The sequence below is a fragment of the Petaurus breviceps genome, unplaced genomic scaffold (assembly GCF_028583685.1).
Source record: "Petaurus breviceps papuanus isolate PSGF00001 unplaced genomic scaffold, PetGlider_PUasm1.0 91133, whole genome shotgun sequence".
NCBI lineage: Eukaryota > Metazoa > Chordata > Mammalia > Diprotodontia > Petauridae > Petaurus > Petaurus breviceps.
The window spans coordinates 44,897,346-44,921,059 of record NW_027187419.1 but is presented as its reverse complement, the minus strand read 5'-3'; the positions used below and the strand labels follow the sequence as shown (position 1 = coordinate 44,921,059).

At 41.5% G+C, this 23,714-nt stretch overlaps 1 protein-coding gene across 1 annotated transcript in view; it reads right to left on the bottom strand.

Moving 5' to 3' along the window:
- ST14 (ST14 transmembrane serine protease matriptase) overlaps positions 1 to 22,775 on the bottom strand; it is a 69,718-nt gene extending 46,943 nt beyond the window's left edge. The window contains exon 1 of the mRNA XM_069080462.1: positions 21,281 to 22,775. Coding sequence (XP_068936563.1) covers positions 21,281 to 21,361 — 81 coding nt within the window. The 5' untranslated portion in view covers positions 21,362 to 22,775. The remainder of the gene's footprint in view (positions 1 to 21,280) is intronic.
- Between the last annotated feature and the right edge of the window lie 939 nt (positions 22,776 to 23,714).

Genomic DNA, 23,714 nt, shown 5'->3' with positions numbered 1-23,714 from the left:
TCCTGTCACTTCTCCTAATTCTATCTTCTGGGGTCAGGCAGACTGAGTTAATCCTTCCAGTCTCTCCTCCCAGTCCCTGACCTCCCTAGACAGTGCTCCAAAATTCCTACTTTTGTAGGCTCATGCATACTGATTAAGTTACAAACCTAAATTGACCCATCAGCACCAACTAGCTGCCGTAGCATCTAAATATACAAAAAAGGACACAGGACAGAGTTCTGGGGGCCTGCAGCCCTATGTGCCATAGATGAAAACAGAAGGTAAGATTAGAGGTAGAGTAGTCGGAATTGCTGAGCTATGTTAAAAGGGCCACGGAATCCTGTTTAGGAGGCACCTTTAAGGTCACTTAACCCTGACTTTTCAAGCAATGCAAATGACCACCTGGTTGTTATTCTTCATTCTGGAAGAGGACCAAAATGACATCACTATGTTAGAGTCAAGTTACAATATGTCCGACTATGGCTGAAGTGACCCCCTTGCTTCTTCCTGAATACTTTTAGTGATGGAAATCTCACTACTGTACAATTCCACTGTAAAACAGCATTTATTGTTAGAAAGTCCCTGCTAACTTGGAGCTGGAATCTGCTTCCCTAGAATTTTCAGCCACTGGAGTAGTTATGTAGCACAGGGAACAGAATATTGGGTCTAAAGTCGGAAAGACTTAAATTCAAATCCAGCCTCAGACACTTACTAGCTGTGTGACTCGGGACAAGTCACTTAACCATTACCTGCCTCAGATTCCTGGGGGGGGAATTAATTATAGCATCTACTTTACAATGCTGTTGTGAGGATCAATGAGATTATTTATTTACATATATATATATATATACACACATAAACACACACATATACACATACTCAATCATCTACAACCTCTCAGTCTTTTCCCTATAAACAACTGTGAAGTAAAATGTCCCCTATCCTGTGATTGCACAGCTGTTTTAATCTCTATTTAATATGTATGTATGTATGTATATATATATATATATATATATATGTCCCTACAAAATGTCATCATTTTCATTCTGGCCCATCAACCCTCAGCAAGTTGAAATTCTACAAGATTCAATTTTATAAACATTTATTGAATGACAACTATGTACATAGTACTAGGCAATGAGGAAGCAAAAGGCAAATGAACTATTTGTCTATCCTCAAGGAACTTACAGTCTAGTTAAGAAGACAAGTATACACAGAAGTTGATAAATGAAGCATGTAGGGAAGGTAAAAACAAGGCACAATGAAGAGTTCACAGGAGGAAGGGACTATTAGCCAGCATGGATAGGGAAGTTTAAGGAAAAAGGAAACACTTGAGCTAGGTTATATTTCAACAGGTGAAGGACTGAGGGAAGAAAGAAGTATGAATCATATGCATAAAGGACTGTGTTAGCAGTGAGTCAGAGGCCAGAGGGTCCAGGGTTATGTTCTGGAAACAGCAAGGAGTCTGGTTGACTAAAACATATAATATTTGAAAGGAATTATATGAAAACATATATTTGAAAATTTGATAGCATTAATCAGCAGTTGGTTAGCTAAAGTGGCGGCCCTGAATGCAAAGCTAAAGAGGAAATATTTTAGAATACTGATTCTGATCACTATGTATATGACTATAAGGGCCTTGTCTTTTACCTTTCTCTGTATCTCCTTACTTAGAGCAGTACTTGACAAATAGTGGGCCTTTAATAAAAGCTTACTAACTTGACTTAAATATTAGCTAAGTGTAGCACATTGGAAAGAACAGAGGTTATGAAGTCAGAGGACCTGAATTCAAGTCTCTAAGCCTTTGACAACTTACTACCTGTGTAATTTTGGACAAGTCATTTAACCTCCCTTGGGCTCGTCTCCTCACCTGTAAAAAGAGGGAGCTGAACTAGCTGGCCTCTCAAGATCTTTCCAGTTCTAAATCAATAAACCTATAATCTCTCCCAGTTGCAGCCTTAGCAAACTTAATATGCGTATCATCTATAACTACTCTGAAATTGTAAAAAAAAAAAAATGGTGGAACAAGAAGGGCCAGGTGCAAAATCCTGTGACACACTGGTCAGGTCCTTCCTTTAAGAAGACAGCATTATTCTAAAAATACCATTGTTCATTTATTTATTCAAAGAGCATTTGTTGAGGCCTACTGTGTGCAGAATACTATGGAGGTATTATAGGAGGTACAAAGTTTACATGAGGAAGGGTTACCCTCTCCACGGAACTCACAGTCTAGTAGAGAATGAGACATTAATACAGATAGCTGTAATACACAATGGTCAGTGCATTATGGAGATGGAAAATAACTGTGAGTTCTGAGGGGAAAGGCTGGTACATTTAAGCAGACCTTTAAAGAACTAATAGGAATTCAATAGGTGAGAGGCGAGAGAGGGGCAGCATTCTAAACATTGAGAACAACAGCAACAAAAGCAAAGAAGAGAAAAGAAAGGGAAGGAAATAAGCATTTATTAAATACCTACTATGTGCTGAGCACTTTACAAATATTATCTTGGGAAGAGTTGGCTGTAGCAGATTACAGAGTGTAGCGGCAAGCACCCCAAGCACGTCCTCAGGGTTTGCTGCTACCACAGGTTCTTGGATCTGCTTTGATAAAGGAAAGCAACTCAAAATGGGTTAACAAGCTTACTTTAATCAGTCAGATGTATATCATTTACCTAGTTCAGGGGAAAAAGATGAGCACCCCGAACTTCAGAACATACAGACAGAATTATCAAGACAGAAACAGATCAAAAAGACAGTTTTCCAAACTGTCCAACCATTACATCCATACCCAGTCAACATCTGGGTTTCCACATCTGGGTTTTTTCAAAGCCGGGGGACTCTCAACAACGGCTTCCCAAAATTCAGATCAAATCACAGAACACTTCTCAAAGTGAGTCCCAAAACAAAGCTACACATCAGGGCTTATATAGCCTTCTCCTGGCTCAGAGAATGTAACAACCTTTTGGACCCACTGGCCAATCAAAAAGTATCTACTGAAAAACAAGCCTCCCACCCCAGGCTCCAGGTGCACTGTTAGCCTAGGGGCAGGGAAGATCTTTAAAATTTACACTCTCATTACACAGAGTGGCAGTGATACGAATAAAGGTTAAAAAACAGAATGGCACCACATTATGATCCCTTGCCATGAGCCTTGGAGGTGCCAGGGCTCACATTTTAACAACGACCATACAATTCCACACACTGAACCCCAGCCGCTTCCTCAACCTTTAGCTATACAGCAGCACAGACACATTTCGGGATTCACTTTTTGGCCAGGATTGGGTTTTGTTTTTTTTTTTTGGTCTGGATCTAAGGTTGATGTGGAGTTCTGGCTAAGGAAGATTTTTCTACCAATATAGAGCTGCAACTATTTAGAAGCTTATCTTAGAAAGTTGCCTAGGGGCAATGAGAGGTTGATTTATTCAAAGTCACACAGCCAACTTGGGCACATGTGTGTGTGCCTGTGTGTCTCAGAGTCCACACCTGAATCCTGATTCTGACATCAACTCTCCTCTATCTGCTACCCCTCAGAATTCTACTACTTCCAGCATCCAGAATTTTGAAATTATGCTAGCCATGGACAATCTCCTATCCTTAGACCTCTCCTATTCTCTAACACTAAAAGTATTCTTTGCCCTGATTAGACTATGGCTCGTGGTCCCTCAAGCCCTTTGTCTGTTTTTTTTCCCCCAACATTCTCCCAATCTCTCCAGTCATCTGTCTTCTTAACCATCCCTGACCTCCTCCCCCCAGGTCTGAAACTTTAACATTTTATGTTAGAATCCCTGCTTCCCTGAACTCCTGCCACTGCTGATCAGTGAATCATTATCCCTAAGGAACCTCTGCCACGATTTCTCTGCTCTTTTTCCAGGACTGTAGAATATCCCAAGAGAAAGTCACAGAACTGAGCTGACTTCACCCACTACATATTCATGCTACATAACTTTAGCTGGGTTCTTCCTGCTTCTTGACAATCTTCTGCTCTATCCTTTCCAACTACCTATCTCGTTCCCCAGAGCTATCGTTCCAATCCTTTTCTCCTCTCCTCTCCTCTCAAGTAATTCTACCCCGAGTCATAACAAATGACCCAGTCGCCTACTTCTCTCAGAAGACTGAGGCTTCTGATGTGAGATCTCTTAGTTCTCTATCCAGAGCTATAACTAACAAGGGGCTGGTAGGACTTGTCCCAGGGTACTGATATCTGGTGTGGGGGGGGTGGGGAGGGGTGTCCCTGTATTTTCTCCCTAGGAAGAGCTGTTCTGGTGTGCCATCCCTGTGTCTTAGTTTATACCCTCTTCTGATCTAAGGCTGTATAGTGGCATCTATCTGCTAGATTTTCATTGCTATGACTCCTCTCTTGGGGCCTCCTTTTCCCTCTACCCCTCCCTAAAAAGTGAGGATCAGACCATCCTCTCTTCAGTTGTGACTGTACCCAGAGCCCTCATGCCTCTGCTGCCTCTCCTCTTACACTGACCTCTGCCCCCCACCCCACCCCAGCCAGGTTTCTTGCTTCTAGACTCTTATGAACCTTTAAACATTTCTTGCCTTATTTCTCCATTAAAATTCTTCTGTGATGTTGCATTACAGTATAGAGGGAAGAACATGAAACACATACTATGAGAAAGTTGAGAGAATGACTACAAGATCGACAGATGACAGCAGCAAAGATAAGGATACCCTTCATGGACCTCAAGACAGATGGTTGTATAAAGTGGTCTAGAACAGGGATGGGGAACCTGGGGCCTCGAGGGCACGTGTGACCCGCTAGGTCCTCGAATGCATCCCTTTGATGGAATCCATACTTCACAGAACAAATCCCCTAATAAAAGAATCTGTTCTGTAAAACTTGACTCCTTCAAAAGGCCACTTTTGAGGACCTAGAGGGCCAACGTGGCCTCAAGGCCACAGGTTCCCCACCCCTGGTAGAAACTGCAATGAAGAACAAGGAGTGTACCTACCAGCTTTCCCTCTGACCCTGGTGTGTGCGCGTGTGTGTGTGTGTGTCTACCATTCTGTGCAGAGGTTCAAAAGGGATGCAATTCCCTCAAAAGGGTCATGTCCAAAAGAATGATGGTTGAAAAGTTCAAGGACTTGAGTTTGGTGAGACTACAGTAGGCAGGGCAGCTAGGTGGCACAGTGAATAGAGCACCGACCCTGGAGTCAGGAGGACCTGAGCTCAAATATGGTCTCAGACACTTGACACTTACTGGCTGTGTGACCTTGGGCAAGTTCCTTAATCCCAATTGCCTTGCCTTTCCCCTTCCAAAAAAAAGTGCATCCGAGACCACAGCAGGCATTATAAAGAGCACATAAATGGGCTAGAAGATAGGTAAACCATTTTAAGAGTGGTTTTGGGGGAAAAGGAAGTATAATGAAAATAGGAATGAGGCAAAACAGTTGAAAATAAGGAGTGTAAAATTACAAAAAACAAGTATGGTTCTCACAAAAGAGATAGGAGAAGACACTTCACGGGAAGTCCATGGGTGTGGAATATTTCATACAGTTTCATATTTTTTTGATGTATTGATCAGTTATGCTGATATTTTTCTCTTTACTCTCTTTTTCTTTAAAAAAAATCTGTTATAAGGTATGGATAGCTGAGAAAAGAATGAAGGAAATGGGGAAATTTAGTTGATGCAACAAAAAATATCAATAAAAAATTATTTTTAAAAAAAAAGGAATGACGGGCGGCTAGGTGGCGCAATGAGTAAGAGCGTCAAGAGTCAAGGGGACCCAGGATCGGTTCTGGCCTCAGATATTTAACACCCACACAAAAAAACTGGCCGTGTAACCTTGGGCAAGTTACTTAACCCCAACTGCTTAAAAAAAAAAAGGAATGAATGCTCAGAAAATATGCATATGTTTCTGAAAGCATTGACACTAGAGTGCCAGAACTGGGAAATCAGTACACTCTGTGGGTAAGACTAAGATGATAAATAGCTGAATTAATCCATTCCAATGTTCAAAATAAAATTTAGAATGCTAGTATTTCCAAGTGTACCTGCATATCAGGCCATTGATAAAAAGGCTACTGAATCAACTAAGAATTCACCAAATTATGCGATTATCCCTTTCACATCACAACTTTCCCTATCACAGTTCTGACATTGTGAGGGTTGGCATAAGAAATTAAACAGGAATTTTGAGGAAGTTTTGTGGAAATCATAGACAACACATGAAGGCCAGCAGATGACACAGAAAAAGTTATTTTTCATATAATACTTTTACTTAACATTGACTTACATATACCATATGATCAAACGCTTGACCCAAATTTTACAATAAGACATTGAAAACACCCCATAAAAGAAAAAGAAAAAAAATTCATACTTCTCTGTTATGAAGGGTGGGCCAACAAATTTTTGGAGGATTTTCCAAGTTGAGGGGTGCCACACATCTAAACCCCTCAATGTGGAAGGGATATCTATATTATCATCTAGCCTCCATTTCTCCATCTTGACCAAAAGGAAAGTATCATAAGAGCCCTTGATAAATATCTTGCTGAAAGCAAGATATACCATATCTATGGCATTCTACCAATATAATAACACTTAGGGAGAAGGAACTGAGGTCAGTCTGGCATGGGGTTTTGGGGCTCTTAGAGATTCCTTTTTAAGTTTTCATAATTTCATAATTCATCTGCTCAAGAATGTATCCTTGGATTTTTCCAATGATCAAGATTAAGCCTGGTTCTACCTTGGACTTGACTGTTACTTTGGTCAAGTCTAACCCAAGTCTTCAACTCATCCATCATGTGCAGTTTTTATAAAGTGCTCCTTAAGGAAAGGTAGAAAGGGGTAATTACCTCACATAAAAGAAGCAAAAAAAGAGCTTTTACAGTGAAGGGGAAGATGATGGAGGTGGCAGGGAATGCTTGAACCTTACTCCCATAGGAATTGGCTCAAAGAGGAAATAACACACACTTAAGAGGGTAAAGAAACTATCTCACCCTATAGGAAAGTAGGTGGGAAAGGGGATAAGAGAAGGGGGAGGAGGGTTGCATTGTTATTGTTGTTTGTCCTTTGTTCTTAAAAAGGACTACACATCTGAAAGGTGAGGTTGCAAATGAATTGGATTTAAGGGAGGCAGGACTGTATAAAATCAGGAGCCTCACTTTCTCTTCCAGAGCCATCTGGGTCCACTGGCAAGTTATAGGAGATGGCCCCCACTATCGACTGGAGAGATGCAAATTAAAACAATTCTGCATTACTAATTCACAACGATTAGATTAGCTAATGGGACAGAAAAGGGGGGTGACAAATGTTGGAGGGGATGTGGGAAAACTGAGACCCTAATGCACTGCTAGCAGACTTGTGAACCGATTCAGTCATTACGCAGAGTGATTTGGAATTATGCCCAAATATTTACAGTAGCTCTTTTCTGGTGGCAAGGAGTTAGAAATCAAGGAGATGCCCATCAGTTAGCAAACAGCTGAACAAATTATGGTGTATGATTGTGATGGAATACTTTTGTGCTATAAGAAAAGGTAAGCTAGATGTTCTCAGAAAACCCAGAAAGACTTACATGAACTGATGCAAAGTGAAATGAGTAGAACCAGGAGAACATTGTACATAGTAACAGCAATATTGTAAAATGATCAACTGTGAATGACTTGGCTATTCTCAGTTATTCAATGATTCGAGAAAACTCTGAAGGACTTATGCTATCCATCCCCAGAGAAAGAACTGCTGGAGTCTGAATACACAGATCAAAGCATACTTTTTTTAACTTTATTTTCTTGGGTTTTTATTTTGGCCTATTTTCTTTTATAACATTACTAATATGGAAACATGTTTTGCATGACTACACATGTATAACCTATATAAAATTGCTTGTCTTCTCAATGCGGGGGGGAAGGGAGAGAATTTGGAACTCACTTTTAAAAATGAATGTTTAATGGGTGGCTAGGTGGCGCAGTGAATAGAGCACCAGCCCTGGAGTCAGGAGGACCTGAGTTCAAATCTGACCTCAGATACTTAATACAAAAACTAGCCGTGTGCCCTTGGGCAAGTCACTTAACCACAATTGCCCTCCAAAAAGCAAAAAAAAAATTTAATGTTTAAAATTGTTTTTACATGTAATTGTAAATTAAAATAAAATACTAAATTTTAAAAAGAGAGAGAAAAAGAAAAATGAAAAAAAGGAATAAAGTACCCTTTAAGAACCTAGCCAGAGAGACAAAGGCTCCAATGGTGGACAACAGATCAGAAACCCTCCACCTATCCAACTGCCATGATTCTATGTCACTAGACAATCATTAAGTGTGTCATTAACTCTGAGGCTCCTACCCAACACTCTCAGGAAAGTATAAAATGAGCAGATTACTCTCTAGCCTACCGGAAAAATTCTCAATTGGCCTGGAAGGTAGTTTGCTTGCGCATTAGTGCTACCTGGGAAATGTGGAGAACAGGAGCACATATATTATCACCAGAGAACATCATGTTTCACGTAGTATCACACATCACAGGAGCATACTGATAGAATAAATGCAGTTCTCTGGAATTCCCTCAAAATCCAACCCAGCTCTCAGCCTTGGTAACACGCTCCTCCCTCTTTGCATGGAGATGATTTAAGTCAACTGTGAAAGAAGGGTTGGAGGCCCAGGAAAGGGCAGAGAAGACAAAGGGTTTGATTTCTGGCTCTGCCACCAACCACTGACATGACATTAGGCAACTCACTTCAATTCTCTAGGCTTCATTTTCCTTAACTGTAAAATAAGGGGGGATTTGCAATGACTTCTACAATCCCTTCTACTTCTAAATCTATGATTCTGGGAACCTTTCCCTTACTAGTACTTTAGATGTCAGCTCCTACAGAACACTTAGAAGTCACAGAAAGCCAAAGGCCCCAGAACCACACCCCCATACATAGCACTCTTCTTCTTCCACCTCTACTAACATAATGTTTCCTTAAGAGAGAGGTGAGCCAACTGCTTGGGCTGAACCACAAACCAGAGGCAGACAAACCTAATGAGGAACTCAGAGACCACAACATCCTGAGTGACAGACAACCACGGATAGGATGCCCACAACAGAAGTTGTAGTCACTGATGAGTTGAACCCATGGCTGAAGAAAGAACAACCTATTTTAGACTGAGTTTGGCAGAATCTAGGGTTCTTTGGTTATCTGTGTCAAAGACACACTGTAGTCTGTGGGGTAGTGAATGGGCTGAGAATCAAAACTCATGGGTTCCAATAAGTCAATTCCTTCTCGGTGCCTCAGTTTTTCCATCTGCTAAATGGATATGACAATCTTTTCTCTCCTTACTCCTAACAGGCAAGTATAGTAAATAGAAGGCTGGACCTGGAATAAGGAAGACCTGAATTCAAATCCTGCCTCAAACCCACTTAACCTCTGTCTCAGTTTCCTCATCTTAAAGTGAGGATACTAATAGCACCTACCTCCCAGAGTTGTTGTGAGGATCAAATTAATCATATTTGTAAAACGCTTTGTAAAGCTTTAAGTGCTAGTTAAATATTAGTTATTATTGATATTGTTATTTCTGCTATGAAACCAGAAGCAAAAAGTCTAAAAGGCTTCCAGAGAAAGCAAACACCCAATCCAAAGCCAATATGTCCTGAATGGCAGCCCTGACTCTGGTACCAGCCACAAAAAGGAATATTTACATCTCCTCCATCATAACAGCCAACCAGCCCTCAAGCCTCACTGTTTCCAAGAATAAAGAGGTGACAGTTCTGGTATCAGGGTGACTGGAGTGCTGTGCTCTGTCTTGGGAGCCTTTTTTTTTTTGGAGGGGAAAGGCAGGGCAATTGGGGTTAAGTGACTTACCCAAGGTCACACGGCTAGTTTTGTGTTAAGTGTCTGAGGCTGCACTTGAACTCAGATCCTCCTGACTCCAGGCCTGGTGCTGTATTCACTTCGCCACCTAGCCGCCCCTGGAGCCATTTTTAAGAAAGTCATTCAGTGATAAACTAAAGGGCTGAAGAGTCTTGAGCTCATGCCATATGAGGATGAGAAAGTATCATAGCTATCTTCAAGTTCTTCAAGGATTATGCATGTAAAAATGGAATTTAATTTGTTCTGCATGGTCCCAAGAAGGGAAAACAAAGAACAGTAGGCAGAAGGTACAAAGAGAGAGATTTAGTTTTGATGTAAGGAGAAAGTTCCTAATAGTGGTTTTCAGAAGTGGAATAGATTGTCTTGAGAAGCAATAGGTCCCTTCAAAGGGAAGTCTTTAAGCATCTAGGATAGCTTTTCTCCTAGGGGGCTCCAAAAAAGAGCAAAATTTTAAAGGTATAACTAATAAAATGTGAGCCCAGTGGTGGACACCCCCAGACTAATGCATCACAACCCTCCCCCTAGTTTATTCCAAAGCAGTCAGTATAGCTGGTCTTCAATTTCTCTACAGATAAAAGGTGACCTCATTCATCTCTGAGCTTATATGTTTCATTTGTGGAGTTAGCTGCTTCTCCTTTCACTCCTAGGTTCAAACTCTGATTACTGATACCTGTTTCCATGTCTGGGAATATTTCATTTGAGCTCTGAGCCTAGGACTGCATCAAATTTTCATGGAGGATTAGCTCTGGCCATTTCCAGGCACAATCCAGGTCTCTGGTTTGGAAAGCAATCAAGGAATGTGGAAAGAAAAACTAGTCTTAACCATCAAGTGACCTGCAGGGTCCAAGCTATTCTGTAAGGCAAGTTCTAAAGGTCTCCTTAACAAGCACACTAATTGACATGCATATACCTGCTAAGCAACACTCATTGTGAGTCAGGCCTCAGGGCAGTCAAGTCTTTCGGTATCCAGGTGAAGTTGGGAAGAGAGGGTAAATCCAGGATTTGACAGCCCAAGAGTGAGGCACCACCTCAGGAAGGAGGCAAAGAGGTATTTAAAAAAAAAAAAAGAGGGGAGGGAGGGAATCCTAACAGCCTGAGTTCTAGTCTCTGAAAGTATATAAATATAATAAAATAATATGTAATATAAATAACATAAATTACATAAAGTATCTAAAGGTTTGTAGTTAAGTTCTCACATTTGAGGCTCACAACAACTTTGTGAAAAACAGGTTGGGCAGGCATTATTATCCTCACTTTATAAATGAGAAAACTGAGGCTTAATGAGGTATCTAAGTACAGATTAAAATGAGGGGTCTGGTCTAGATAATAACAGTTCTCATTTATATAGGTTTTATCAAATGCTTTTCAGAAAGGTTGAACCAATTCACAGTTTCAACCAAAGCAGTCTTATACTTAAGAAAGTGACTAAAACAACATCCTCGTCTTCTAGCCAGAGATCCTCATGCCAGACCTAGACCTGAAGAAAATCAAAGATAGAAGAGTGCCATATGCACCAGAACATTCACAGCAGCACCTTTTAAAGCAAATAACTGGAAACTGAGTATATGTCTATATATTGCAGAAAGAATACACAAGTTGTGGTGCAGAAATGTAATAGACTATTACTGTAACATAAGAGACAATGAATCTGAAGACTACAGTGAAATCTGGGTAGACTTGTGCAAAGTCTGTAAGCAGAACCAAGAAAAAATGTACACAATGACTACAAAGTATGAGGCAGGAAGGGAGGGAGGGGAGGAGGGAAGGAAAAAGAGGAGAGAGAAAAAGAAAGGAAAGAAGGAAACTAATTATAGCCCCGCTTGTCCCTAAAGAACAGATGAAAAAATACAACTCCCTCCCTTCACTGGGGGGATATGGGATTACAGATGCAGAGCACTGCACATACTCAGTTTGAGGTATTGGTTGTTGCTTTTATCTTTTTCCTTTTTCTTTTTCTTTGTTATGAGGCTCCCTGAGTGGTTGGGGAGAGATATATTTGGACATTAAGGTGATATAAAAACAAAAGAAAGCAATAAAAATAATAAATATTTGGGACGGGTAGGTGGCACAGTGAACAGAGCACCAGCCCTGGAGTCAGGAGGACCTGAGTTCAAATTTGTCCTCAGACACTTAGACACTTAACTAGCTGTGTGACCTTGGGCAAGTCACTTAACCCCAACTGCCCTGCCTTCCCCCCTCCAAAAAAAAAAAAAATAAATATTTTAAACAAACTAAAAAAACACAGACTGAGTGCTTTCCTCGCTGCCTACCCCTGAGAGCTAAGTAATACATGTAGTATTATTCCTGTTTTACCAATGAGAAAACTGAGCGCTGAGGGCGTAGTAACTCACCTGAGTCCACATAGCTATGAAGTGGCCAAGCCAAGATTCAAACCCAGCTCCCTTGAGTCCCAAGCCCTGTCCTCTTGCCACTCTGTGTGGTCTCTCAATTTCTTTCTCATTCTCAGACTTCTGAATGAGGATTCCTTAACTGCTAATCAGAGGCTGAAGAAGAGAAAGACTGAGACTGAGAGCACTACAGTTACCTTGAAAGGGTAAATGGCTGAGGAAGCCTGAGAGGCCGAACAAGTGAAAAGGACCGATGTTCCAACTGAGGCCAAAGGCAGAAGACAAGGAGTTCAAGGTAGTTTGCGTCAAGAACCCTCGATACAAATGTGCACACGTACATGACAGAAGGATGTTCAGAACACACTGCGAGTTGTTCTTTTTTTTTTTTTTGCTTTTTTTTTCTGGAGGGGGGAGGGCAGGACCATCAGTTCATGTAAATCTTTCCATGAGTCTCTGTATTCATCATATTCACTGTTTCTTACAACAAAGTAACATTCAATTAATTCTACGGACCACAATTTCTTTAGCCATTCAGCTGGGTTGCAAAACCTCTTTGGGCTTGAGGTCGGGAAAGAGCCTCCTAACATTAAGAGCTGCCCCAAAGTGGAATGGGCTGACTCAGACTGTGGTGGGGTCCCCTCCCCTTACTGGCAGTTTTCAGGCAAAGCCTGGTCAATCACTTATCAACTATGCTGCAATGATGGTTGTTTTTTTCATATTGAGTAGGTCTAGATAGCTGCTGAGATCCCTTCCGGCTCCAAAATTCTGTGATTTTAGGTCATGTGCTCCTAGAGGGCAGAATCCCAAGAGCTTTCCAGCAAGTGGATCTGATCCAATGACAGTCCTGTAAATGTTTGAAGGAAGTACCAAATGCAAAAAAACCACACCTAAGACACAAGAGCAGCTGGGTCATCATCAGAACAGGTGGGTACAGAAAGTCCACATTATGCATAAGCATTAGTTGTGTGTGTGGCTTTTTGTTTGTTATAACATAGAAACATAAAACTGAGACTAATGACTCAATTTTAAAGAAGAAAGGTGGGGGCAGAGATATCTTCAAATCACTCTCCAGAAAAGCAGGATTTGAAGATGTATTTTTGATAAGAACTTTTATGATCTCCCATTATACTTATTATAGAGGCATAAGATATAGTTTCAATTGTTGTCTATCATACATAACACAGGCAAGACATTTAACTGTTAAGACAAATTAAAGATGCCAATTTCCATCGAAGGGGGTTTCCATAATGGGAGTTCACTATACCTAATAAAATCAAAAGTTCATTCTCTCCACAAGCACCTTGTTTTAAGTGCTTAATTGTTCCTTTATCAAGCTGTTTACAAGCTTTAAGTTTTCTGATTATGTGTGATCTTGTGAAAATTATTTGGGACAGTTCTGTGGATTTCAGTTTATTCAATTTATTATGGGCTGGACAAAATGATCAGTATGGTGCAACATAAAGAAAGATATACCAGGAATCAAAGATGTGGGTTTAAATTCCAGCTTTATTATTTAGTCCCTGTGTTATACTGGGCAAACTCCTTAATCTCTTCGGACTTATTTCCTCATCTGTAAAACGTGTTGGCTGAGATGACTTTAAGTCTCTTTTCTCTTGAACATTATCCAAGTCTATAAAAATCCTTTGGTTGTCATTCTCTCCCCGCCCACTGCCTAGGACAGTGGTGTTCAAATCTATTTAACAAATATTTTCAAGCACCATACTATGCACAAGGCACCATAGGAGATACAAAAGGGGACAGGGAAAGAAGTAAAACTGGGCTCTATGCCTATCTCTCCTTAGAAGCTAGTAGGAGAAGATAGGACAAGTATTTAAAAAATAGGTGTTAGCATGTGCTATGTACCATAAAAAAGGTATGTTATAAGAGTCCAAATGAAGTAGAGATCACAACAGTTTCAGGACTGTCAGTCAGTCAAATCAATAAATATTTAAGTGCCTACTATGTGCCAGGCATTGTGCTAAGCACTGGAGAAAAAAAGAAAGGCAAAAGAAAGTCCTTGCTCTTAAGATGCTCACAGTCAAATGCAAATAACTATGTACAAAAAGGAAAATTGGAGAAAATCTACAGAGGGAAGGCACTAGCATTAGGGGAGATCAGGAAAGCTTTCCAATAGAAGGTGAGATTTTAGCTGAGACTTGAAGAAAGCTAGAAAGTGGAGATGGAAAGGCTATTAGAAAATCAGGAACAGCTTCACAAAGATGGCACCTTATGAGCTAGACTTTAAATGGATCAGATCAAGCCTCATTGAACAACAATGCTCAATAGTTTCTTTTTGTGCACAGGAAAAAGTCCAACTCCTTTACCTGGCACTTAGGACCCTTGATGATTTGGTTCCAAAATATGATTCTACCTTTAACTCCCAATATTTTACCTCATGTACTCTATGTTTTTATTGGACCATCCAAATACACACTCAAAGCTTTGCCACTTCTTTACTTTTGTTCATGTTATTCTTTCCACCTCAACTATCTCTCTCTCTCTCTCCAGCTCCACCTGTCCATCCTTCAAGGCCTACCAGCTCAAGTGCTGTCTCCTCTCACTGAAACATGATTTGATTGAGCATGCCCTGATGGAAGTGATCCCCTCACTACTCTGTACCGACCTACTTGCACTTTTACATTCTCCTGTGCGTTAGAATTATCTCCCCTACCACCATTAACAAGAGTTCACATTTATGAAATGCTTTATGATTTCAAAACATTTTATTCACAAACAACTCTACAAATTAGCTAGTGTATTGTTATTCCCACTTTACAAATGAGAAAACCAAGGCATAAAAATGTCTTGCCATAGCTCGTAAGTATTCCTTCAACTATATCACTCTCCTAGACAAAATAAGGTCTGGGAGAGGACAGAGAATCCTTTTTTTTAAATTTAATTTTATTTTATTCTGAACTTAAGAAATAAAACAAGCATTCCCATAACATAGTAGAATAGGAAAAAAAGATGCACACATATGAAACTACAAATCTATTATGTACAACAGAGACTCCTTTATATTTCTCACGATATTTTTGCACATAGTAGGTACTCAAGCAACACGGTTGGTTGAATAACGGAATGGATAAACTTGTTTCTGTGGAACGGAGAAGATGCACCAGTAGGTAAAAAAGGCTAGGAATAATTAAAGAGGTTTGGTAGTCTAGGACAGCTTAATGATGACCTTGGATAGTGAATATAAGTTTCCATACTATGTGGAGAAAGGGAACTAGTGGGAAAGTTTATGACAGAGAAAAGCATGATTCCACCCTTCATAGAAACTTGGCAGATGAGTGTTACCCATAAATCTGATGACAAAGATGATGATGACGATGATCAACAACACATATTTGGAAATGACACCCAACTTTCTCATTTTTCAGAGTTCCTGATCTGACATTTCCTAGCTGTGTAATCATGGGTAAATCACTTGACCATGAAACCTCAGTTTCCTTAGCGTTCCCAGGGCTGTAAGAAACAAATAAGATAATGGGCAAGAAACACTTTTGTACAACTTGAAGGGCTATAGAAATGTCATCTATTATCATAATTATTAGTTGACAAGTTATATTCATTCTGCACCCCCAATATCTCTTGGATCTGTCCCTTTATAGATCACAGTCTTTAGGAATATATATGTGTGTATTATATATACACACACACATATATGTATATATACATATGTATGTGTGTGTATCTTGAAAGATCATCTAGTCCAATGGCCTCATTTTCATAAGTAAAGAAACAGAGCCTGGAAGAAACTCAAGCACACACACAGGCATCCATAATTAGCAGAGCTTGGATTTCAAGTCAAGTCTTCTAGCTCCAAATGCAGCGTTCCCACTGCTCCTCCATGATGCCCATTTCCCTTCTGTTCTCACTGCCACCACCCTAGTTCAGGCCTTTATTACCTCCCACTTGGACCATTACGATATCCTCCAAACCAGTTTCCATTCCATTTCAATCCACCCTTCATACAAATAGCAGACTATTCTTTGTAAAGCACAAACCTGATGAGGAAGATAACGATAATCACTGACATTTATATATCACTTCAAGGTTTACAAAATGCCTTACACACATTATTTCATTTGATCCACATGACAACCAGACACTAGATGTATCATTATCCCATTTACAGATGAAGAAAATAAGGCTCAGAAAGGGCAAATGACTTAATAATAATAGCTAGCATTTACATAACACTTTAAGGCTTGCAAGCTGCTTTAAAAATATTTCATTTATCCTTACAACAACCCTGAGGGGGTACATGCTTTCATGATTCCCATTTTACAGATGAGGAAATAGAGGTTAAGTGACTTGATCAGACTACTGCTTCTTATGTCATTCTTTTTCTCAAAAAATTTCAGTAACTTCTTGTTGCCTAACAAAGGGTAAAACTCTTTAGCCTGACATTCAAGGCCTTAAACAATCTGGTGTCACCAAACTTTTCCAGCTTTATTTCACGTTTTCCTATATGCATGCTATATTCCAGACAAATTAGCTTTTGTCCATATTTATCATTACACTTAAAATATCATTTTCTTCCCCAACACATCTGTCTCCACCTATTGAAATTCTACCCTTCAATGACTTAAAGCAGTTGTGGTACATGAATGTAATGAATATTATCAGTGTGTTGTAAAACAAATAAACCAAAAAAAAAAAAAAACATGATGATTATGATGAATACAAAGAAGTGGAAGATTTATATGAATAGCTGCAAACCAGGAAAACAAGACACACAATGAGTACAACAATGTAAATAGAAAGAACAACAAAACGATTGAAACTGAATGCTATTAAATTATGACCAAATTTGGTCCCAAAGAAGATATCTGAAAAGGTCCTTCCCCTCTTTTTTGGCATGACTGAGTGGTTAGGGTGGGCATAAGGGATGACAGGTATGGAACAATACACATGCCAGATTATTTCTGGATATATTACTTAGTTTTGTTAAACAATTTTTTTCTTTCTTTGATTTTTTTTTTTATTTCACAACTTTCTGGGACTCCTTTATATCCATTAACTTATTTGTTCCCCACAATAACATAGTGTAAAGTATGTACTATAAAGCTATACTGACAAAGGCAGATGATATTTTTAAAAAATGTACTTTAAATGTATTTTTAAATAATTAATTAATTTGTTTTCAGTTTTCAACATTCACTTCCATAAAATTTTGAGTTTTAAATTTTCTCCCCCTTCCTCTTCTCTCCCCGCCCCAAGAGAGCATATAATCTAATATAAGCTCTACTTATACTAAATGTATTTTTTTTTTTTTGCTTTTTTTGGAGGGGGGGAGGCAGGGCAATTGGAGTTAAGTGACTTGCCCAAGATCACACAGCTAGTCAGTGTTAAGTGTCTGAGGCCAAATTTGAACTCAGGTCCTCCTGACTCCAGGGCCAGTGCTCTATTCACTGCCCCACCTAGCTGCCCCAACTAAATGTACTTTTAGAACCTTCAATTATAAACTCCCCCCAAAGAATTCCTTTTTCTTCAAGCCCCATTTCAAATATCACCTCCTCCATAAATTCTTCTAGGATCATCTTTGCCTCCCTAACACAAGTAGATAATGATATTTTCTTTCTCCTATGCTGTATCTCTTATATATTTAGTTCTCTTTTGTTATATTTTATTTGTTGTATGCTTCACTTGATTATATAGGACTCTGTATCTCCCCCAGCACCTAGCACAGTGCTCTGAAAAAAGGAAATGCACAAGTGTGTATTAAATTGAACTGAGAGATTATAAAAATAAATGAGACCAAGGTTTCCATTGTCAGCAGGAGGCCATCCCCAAAAGAAAGAAAGATGGGAAGAACAGATGACTTGTAGGCACAAAAGAATAACAACCTTAAAATAACAAATAAACTGGCCCTCTGCTGAGAAGGCAGGAGGCTGAGGCCCAAGGAGGCAATTATCAGGAAATCATAAACACTGCAATTACTCTAAGGAAACCAAAAAGATTAGTGAGTAAATGTGTAGCACTGCAAGGGTGGTATCTGCCAGAGGCTAAAGTCTATCTGGGAACCTGCTCTGACCACACTTCCTTTCTCAATGAATGAGAAATAAAAGAAAACCACAGGACCAGATTTCAGTTGTGTTTGTGTAGCTAAGGCTGCCTAAAAGACTGTTTTATGGAGAACTCACACAGGGCGGGTGCTCATATGGTGGTCAGATGAAGCAATACAAGGATACTCTCAAGGTCTCTCTTAAGAACTTGGGAACTGATTATATGACATGGGAGACACTGGCACAGGACCACCCAGCATGGCGTGTCCTCATCAGAGAAGGTGCTGTGCTCTGTGAGCAAAGCAGAACTGAAGTACCTTAAAAGAAATGTGAGATGCACAAATTTAGAGAATCCACCCCAAATGTTCACACGGATTATTTGTGCCCAACCTGTGGTAAATTATTCCAAACTCATACTGGCCTGATCAGTCACAATCAGATGCACTGAAACTTGACTCTAAGATAGTGATGTCATTTTAGTCCTCGAGAATGAAGGACAACAACCAGCTAAGGTAGTCCTAGAACCTACCCCTTCATAAGCTCAATACCTCAGGATGTGAAAAAAAAAAAAGGTAACAAGTTCAGAAATGTTTCAGAAATCTGCCACTGGAACCTGGGGCCCAGAACAACAGCTATGTTCTCCACCACAGAAAAAGGAAGTACATGTCCAGGAGAGCAAAGGAAGAAGAGAGTATGGTAACATTACTCTTCTATACCTTACATTGTAGCAAAGGCTCCTAACCTAATGCTAACTGCCTGAAAATATGTCCCAGGAAGACAGAAATGTTAGCTTTGGTTACCAGGATATCACTTGGGGCTGGGAGTGAGAGTGCTGTGTCTACATTGAGAATGAACAAGTCCTAAACTGGGTTTTTTCTTTCCATTGCATAAGGAAGGTATCATGGAATAGTGGAGAAAGAGGTGATAGGATCAGGAAGACCTACTGGCTGTGTGACCACAGACAAGCTGTTTTTTCTTTTGACATCCCAAGCAGCAAAGACTATAAATTGCAGAATTAAGTGCCTACCTGTGTTTCTAGAGAATTTTTCCCTACCAGGTGATCTCTAGTCTGAGGGACTCACAAGTCAGTGCAAAGTAGGGGGGAAAGCTGAATAGAAATTGCTACATGTCCCCTATCAGGAGGACAAAAAAGTGTCTGTGAGGATTGGCTGAAGGAATGGGACATGTTTAGCTTGTAAAAAGGGGTGGGGAGAGGGGGAGGGGTGAGAGAAAAAGGGAGGGCGGGAGACAAAGGGAGGGGGAGAGACAGAGACAGAGGCATATCTATCTAATGTCAGATATAGGAAAGGTTGTCATGCAGAACTATTGACCCCAGAGGGCAGAACCAAGAGCAATGTGTAGAAGCTGTAAAGAGATAAATCTAGTTTTGGTGCCAGGAAAATTTCCTTCACCACTAGGCCAGCCCAAATGTGAACGGGTTGCCTTGTAAGAGCTGGATTCCCCCTCATTGGTGACCTTGTAGCAGAGCTGGAGATGCTAGATAAGCTTTCATGCATAGGTTGGATGAGATGACTGCTAAGATCCCTTCCAGCTCTGAAATTCTACGATTCTGTTTAGAAATTTTTGGAGGAATTATTCATCTTTTCACAATCAACCTGCTTGAGTTTTCTGCCTTATATCTTTATTTTGCCTTCATGATGTAATAGGTAGAGACTCAGCCTTAGGGGTAGTTCTTCCTTAGACACATATTACCTGTATGAATAGGGAAGGTCCCCTAACCCTTCAGTGCTACTGAACTATCCTCTAAGGCTTTGAGTTACAGGGAAGTTGCAGATCTGCATCAATTTTCACACAGGAAGTTCCCTACAACCACAGGCTTGTGGCTGGAGGTGGGAATCTATATTTAAGAATTTGTTTTAAAACGACTTGGCCAGAAAACCCAATAATACTTACTATCTCTGGGATCATCTATACCCAGAGAAGTGATACAAAGGCCCAGGTCTAGGCCTCCATGCTGCACTAACCAACTGCATGCCTTCTAAACTGTAAAGCTGAACCCCCAAGCTTCCTCCTCAGAGATAAGAAAAATTCTCAACTGGGGGAAAATTCTCAAAGGGGAGATAATATTCCAAATTCAAGAATGGAATTTTAAAATCCAAAAGAAAAGTGTTGTCTCCTCCTTCCTTCTTTCTCCCTCCCCTCCAAACCCAATCTGGGCTTAGTTTAAACACCAGGGCTTCCTTTATCCACATGCTAAAGCATGGTTCAGTGATGCTGATAGAGCTTTAGGCAGCAGAGCAGTAAAGCTGGAGAGGCAAGCATAGAAGGGAAGATGCAAAATTGAAAAGTTGGTACAGACCTAAAGGTCCTTTCCATATGCAGGCTCCAGAGATTTTTTTTAACTATTTCTCATTTATTTTCAGGTTTACAGCACTAAACGCCCCTGCTTTCTTTCAGTGGGTGTCCCAAGGTTGGGGTTTGCTCCTCAAAGATTTGGCGTGCATCCACGATCCCACAGCCTCAGTCCTTCCTCCCTGCCTTCCCTCACCAGGTAGAGACCAGGCACCTGCCAAACAGGAAATTCCACCTGTCCAGCAAGGGCCCGCCGCAAACAAAAGGGGGAAAAGCCAGTGGCTTCGCTTTTCAAAGACCCACGAACAGGGCTGGAGAGTCCTGGGGTTGGAGGAAGATGAAGTGGACTCAGCCCAGACCAGGAAAGAAAAAGAGGAAGGTAGCAAGAAACTCCTAAAATTCCTCCCGCCTCCGCTTCGGTGGCCTCCAGTGCCAGCAGGAGCGAGATGGAAGGGATCGTGGGCGGGGAGCAATTTCTGACCCTCAAAGGGGATACTCTGAAACCAGTATAGGACTCTCTCCCCCTCCGGTCCGGAGAGCCAGGGAGGGAACGCAGCGCAGGGTAAAAACCCGAAGGAAGCCAAGAAGACTGGGCGGCGTCGGCCTGGGGGAGGGGAGCTATTGTTACCCTGACCTGCTAGAAGGGGCTTCCCAACCTAAGCAGGAAGCAGCCCCCCCAAATCGGAAAGCAGTCGCCTCGACATCAACTTGTTTAAGTTTCCCCCCAGTTGCCGCCCCGAGGGGCGGGGCAGGGCCCCTGGAGATCCTTGGGAGCGCCCCCGACGGCTCGGAGCTGCCCGGGGACTGGACACTGGGCCCCACTCTCACCTGGGATTGATGGCTGTACTTAAGCCCGGCGCTGAGGTCCTTCTTGCCGCCTCTGCCCTTCTGAGCTCGGTTGCTCTTCATGGTCCCTGATGGAAAGATGTGAGGAAAGGCTGCCCCACCAATGGAACCAGGAGGGGGTTCTCAGCAACGCGCTCCTGGCTGGCAGCCGGCTCCCATCGCAGCCGGAGCTGCGGCTCTGCAGAAACCACGCGAGCCGAGCCGGAGGCGGAGGAAAGGGGAAGAGGAGCGCCCCAAGGATTCCTGCTCCGCTTGGTGGGTTCCTGGCCTCTCTCCGCTCAGCTCTCCCGCCCGGACACCGACACCCGGCTGCGCTGGGTCGGCTCCAAATCCGAAGTCCAGCGAGAAGCCCTCTCTCACTCTCGCTCTCGCTCGCACTCTTACTCTTCCTCCCCCGACTCAGGTAGTTTCAGGGTGTGGCCTCCTCTTTGGCCCAGGCTTGGCCCGGCCCCGCCTCCTGCCCCGCCCCCTCGGGACAACTCTCTGGCAAACTTTGCCCAGCTGGGCCGCGCCCCCAGCCCAGCCTCTCTCCTCGAAAGTCCTTGAGGACTAGAGCGAGACCTGAAGGCGGGACCGAATCCCGAGTCTAGGACTACATTATGTGATCCAGTGGAAAGAACCGGGACTTGGGATGCAAGAGACCTAACCAGGAGTAGGAGCTTGAGCGGCAAGTCCTTTCACTTGTCAGTCTCAGAAATTTCTTCAGCTGAATCACTCAACTCACAAGATGGTTATGAATACCAGTGTTAGAAACGATGCATTTATAAGCAGAAACCGATGGCGATTTGTAACCCAAATGGGTCAACTTTTGTAGAGATTTAAGTTTCTTAAAGCACTTCACATTCATTCCATAGTCTAACTTAGTTTTCACCGCAACCTCAAGTGCTGCAAGTGAGCTAACAAGTCAACAAGCATTTGCTAAGCGTTTGCTGCGTGCCAGGGACTGTGCAACTGTGCTAAGAGTCGAGGAGACAAAGAAAAGCGAAAACGTAGTCCCGGGCCTCAAGAAAGGGGAGAGGATATGCAACATTCCTCAGGTGGAACAACGCAAGATATATAGTGGTAACTCAGAAAGAAGGTGCTAGCAGAAGGAGCTGGAAATGCCTCCTGCAGAAGACAGGATTGGAGCTGACTCTTGAAGGAAGCCTGATAGCCAGGAGGCAGAGATGAAGAGAGAGATAATTCCCGGAGTGAGGGGTGACCTGGTCAGATCTGAGATTTAGGAAAATTGATTCAGTAACTCAGTCAAAAATGGATGGGGGAGGGGGGGGCGGCTAGGTGGCAGTGAACAGAGCACCGACCCTGGAGTCAGGAGGACCTGAGTTCAAATACAGCCTCAGACACTTAATACACTTACTAGCTGTGTGACCTTGGGCAAGTCACTTAACCCCAATTGCCCTCAGAAAAGCAAAAATAAAAGTCTGCCTTCAAGGTGCTTATATTTTAATGGGAATAAAATCAGAGGACTACACTAGATGATCTTTTAAGGTCCCTTCATGTTCTAGATCTTTAATCTTGAATTTCACCAAAGAAGATGTATACTCATAATACTCAGATGGATCTATCTTGTTTGTCCTTCCTCTTGAAGAAGACCAATGACTTTTCTTATTTTTTTAATTTAAATTTATTTATTTACTTTTAGTTTACAACATTCAGTTCCACAATCCCTTGAGTTTCAAATTTTCTCCCCTTTCCTTTCCTCTCCCCTCCCACCCATGGCAGCATGCAATCAAATATAGGTTCCACAAATACCTTCACAATGAACATTAGTCAAGTTGTAAAGAAGGATTATAACCAATGGAGTGCACAATGAGAAAGAAGGGACAAAATAAAACAAAATACAAAAGAGAGAGAGAGCAGGTAATTTGCTTCAATCTGCATTCAGATTCTGTAGTTCTTTCTCTGGATGTGGATATCCCCTTCCATCATGAGTCTTTTGGAGTTGTTTTATACTTTGCATTGCTGAGAGGACCCAGTCTATCAAAGTTAGTCACAATGACATCATTCTTGCTCATGAATTGGATTTAAATGAGGCAGAGTTGCACAAAATCATCAGCTTCACTCTCTCTTCCAGACTCTGTGAAGTCCAGTGGCAAGACAAAAGTCAGGATGACTGTGGAAGGCTCTGGATGCAGTGAACAAGCTTGGTGTCTTTGATGGCGCACCACAATGCTTGCTTTAGTCACTCTCATGGCTTTCACTGGAACAAATGTTCTCATCTGCCCATTCTGCCAGGGGAAGTCTTCACATGCTTGGGGTAGACATCCACCTAATCTACCTTTGGGTTTGAGGCCTGTCAGTTACCCTCAACCTGATTTAGCCAATCTGTTGAGATGGTTTTACCAGATTGTGATCACTGTACATACTATAGCTTGTTGGAACCACAGATGAGAGTCGAGTGAAAGTTGGACACCAA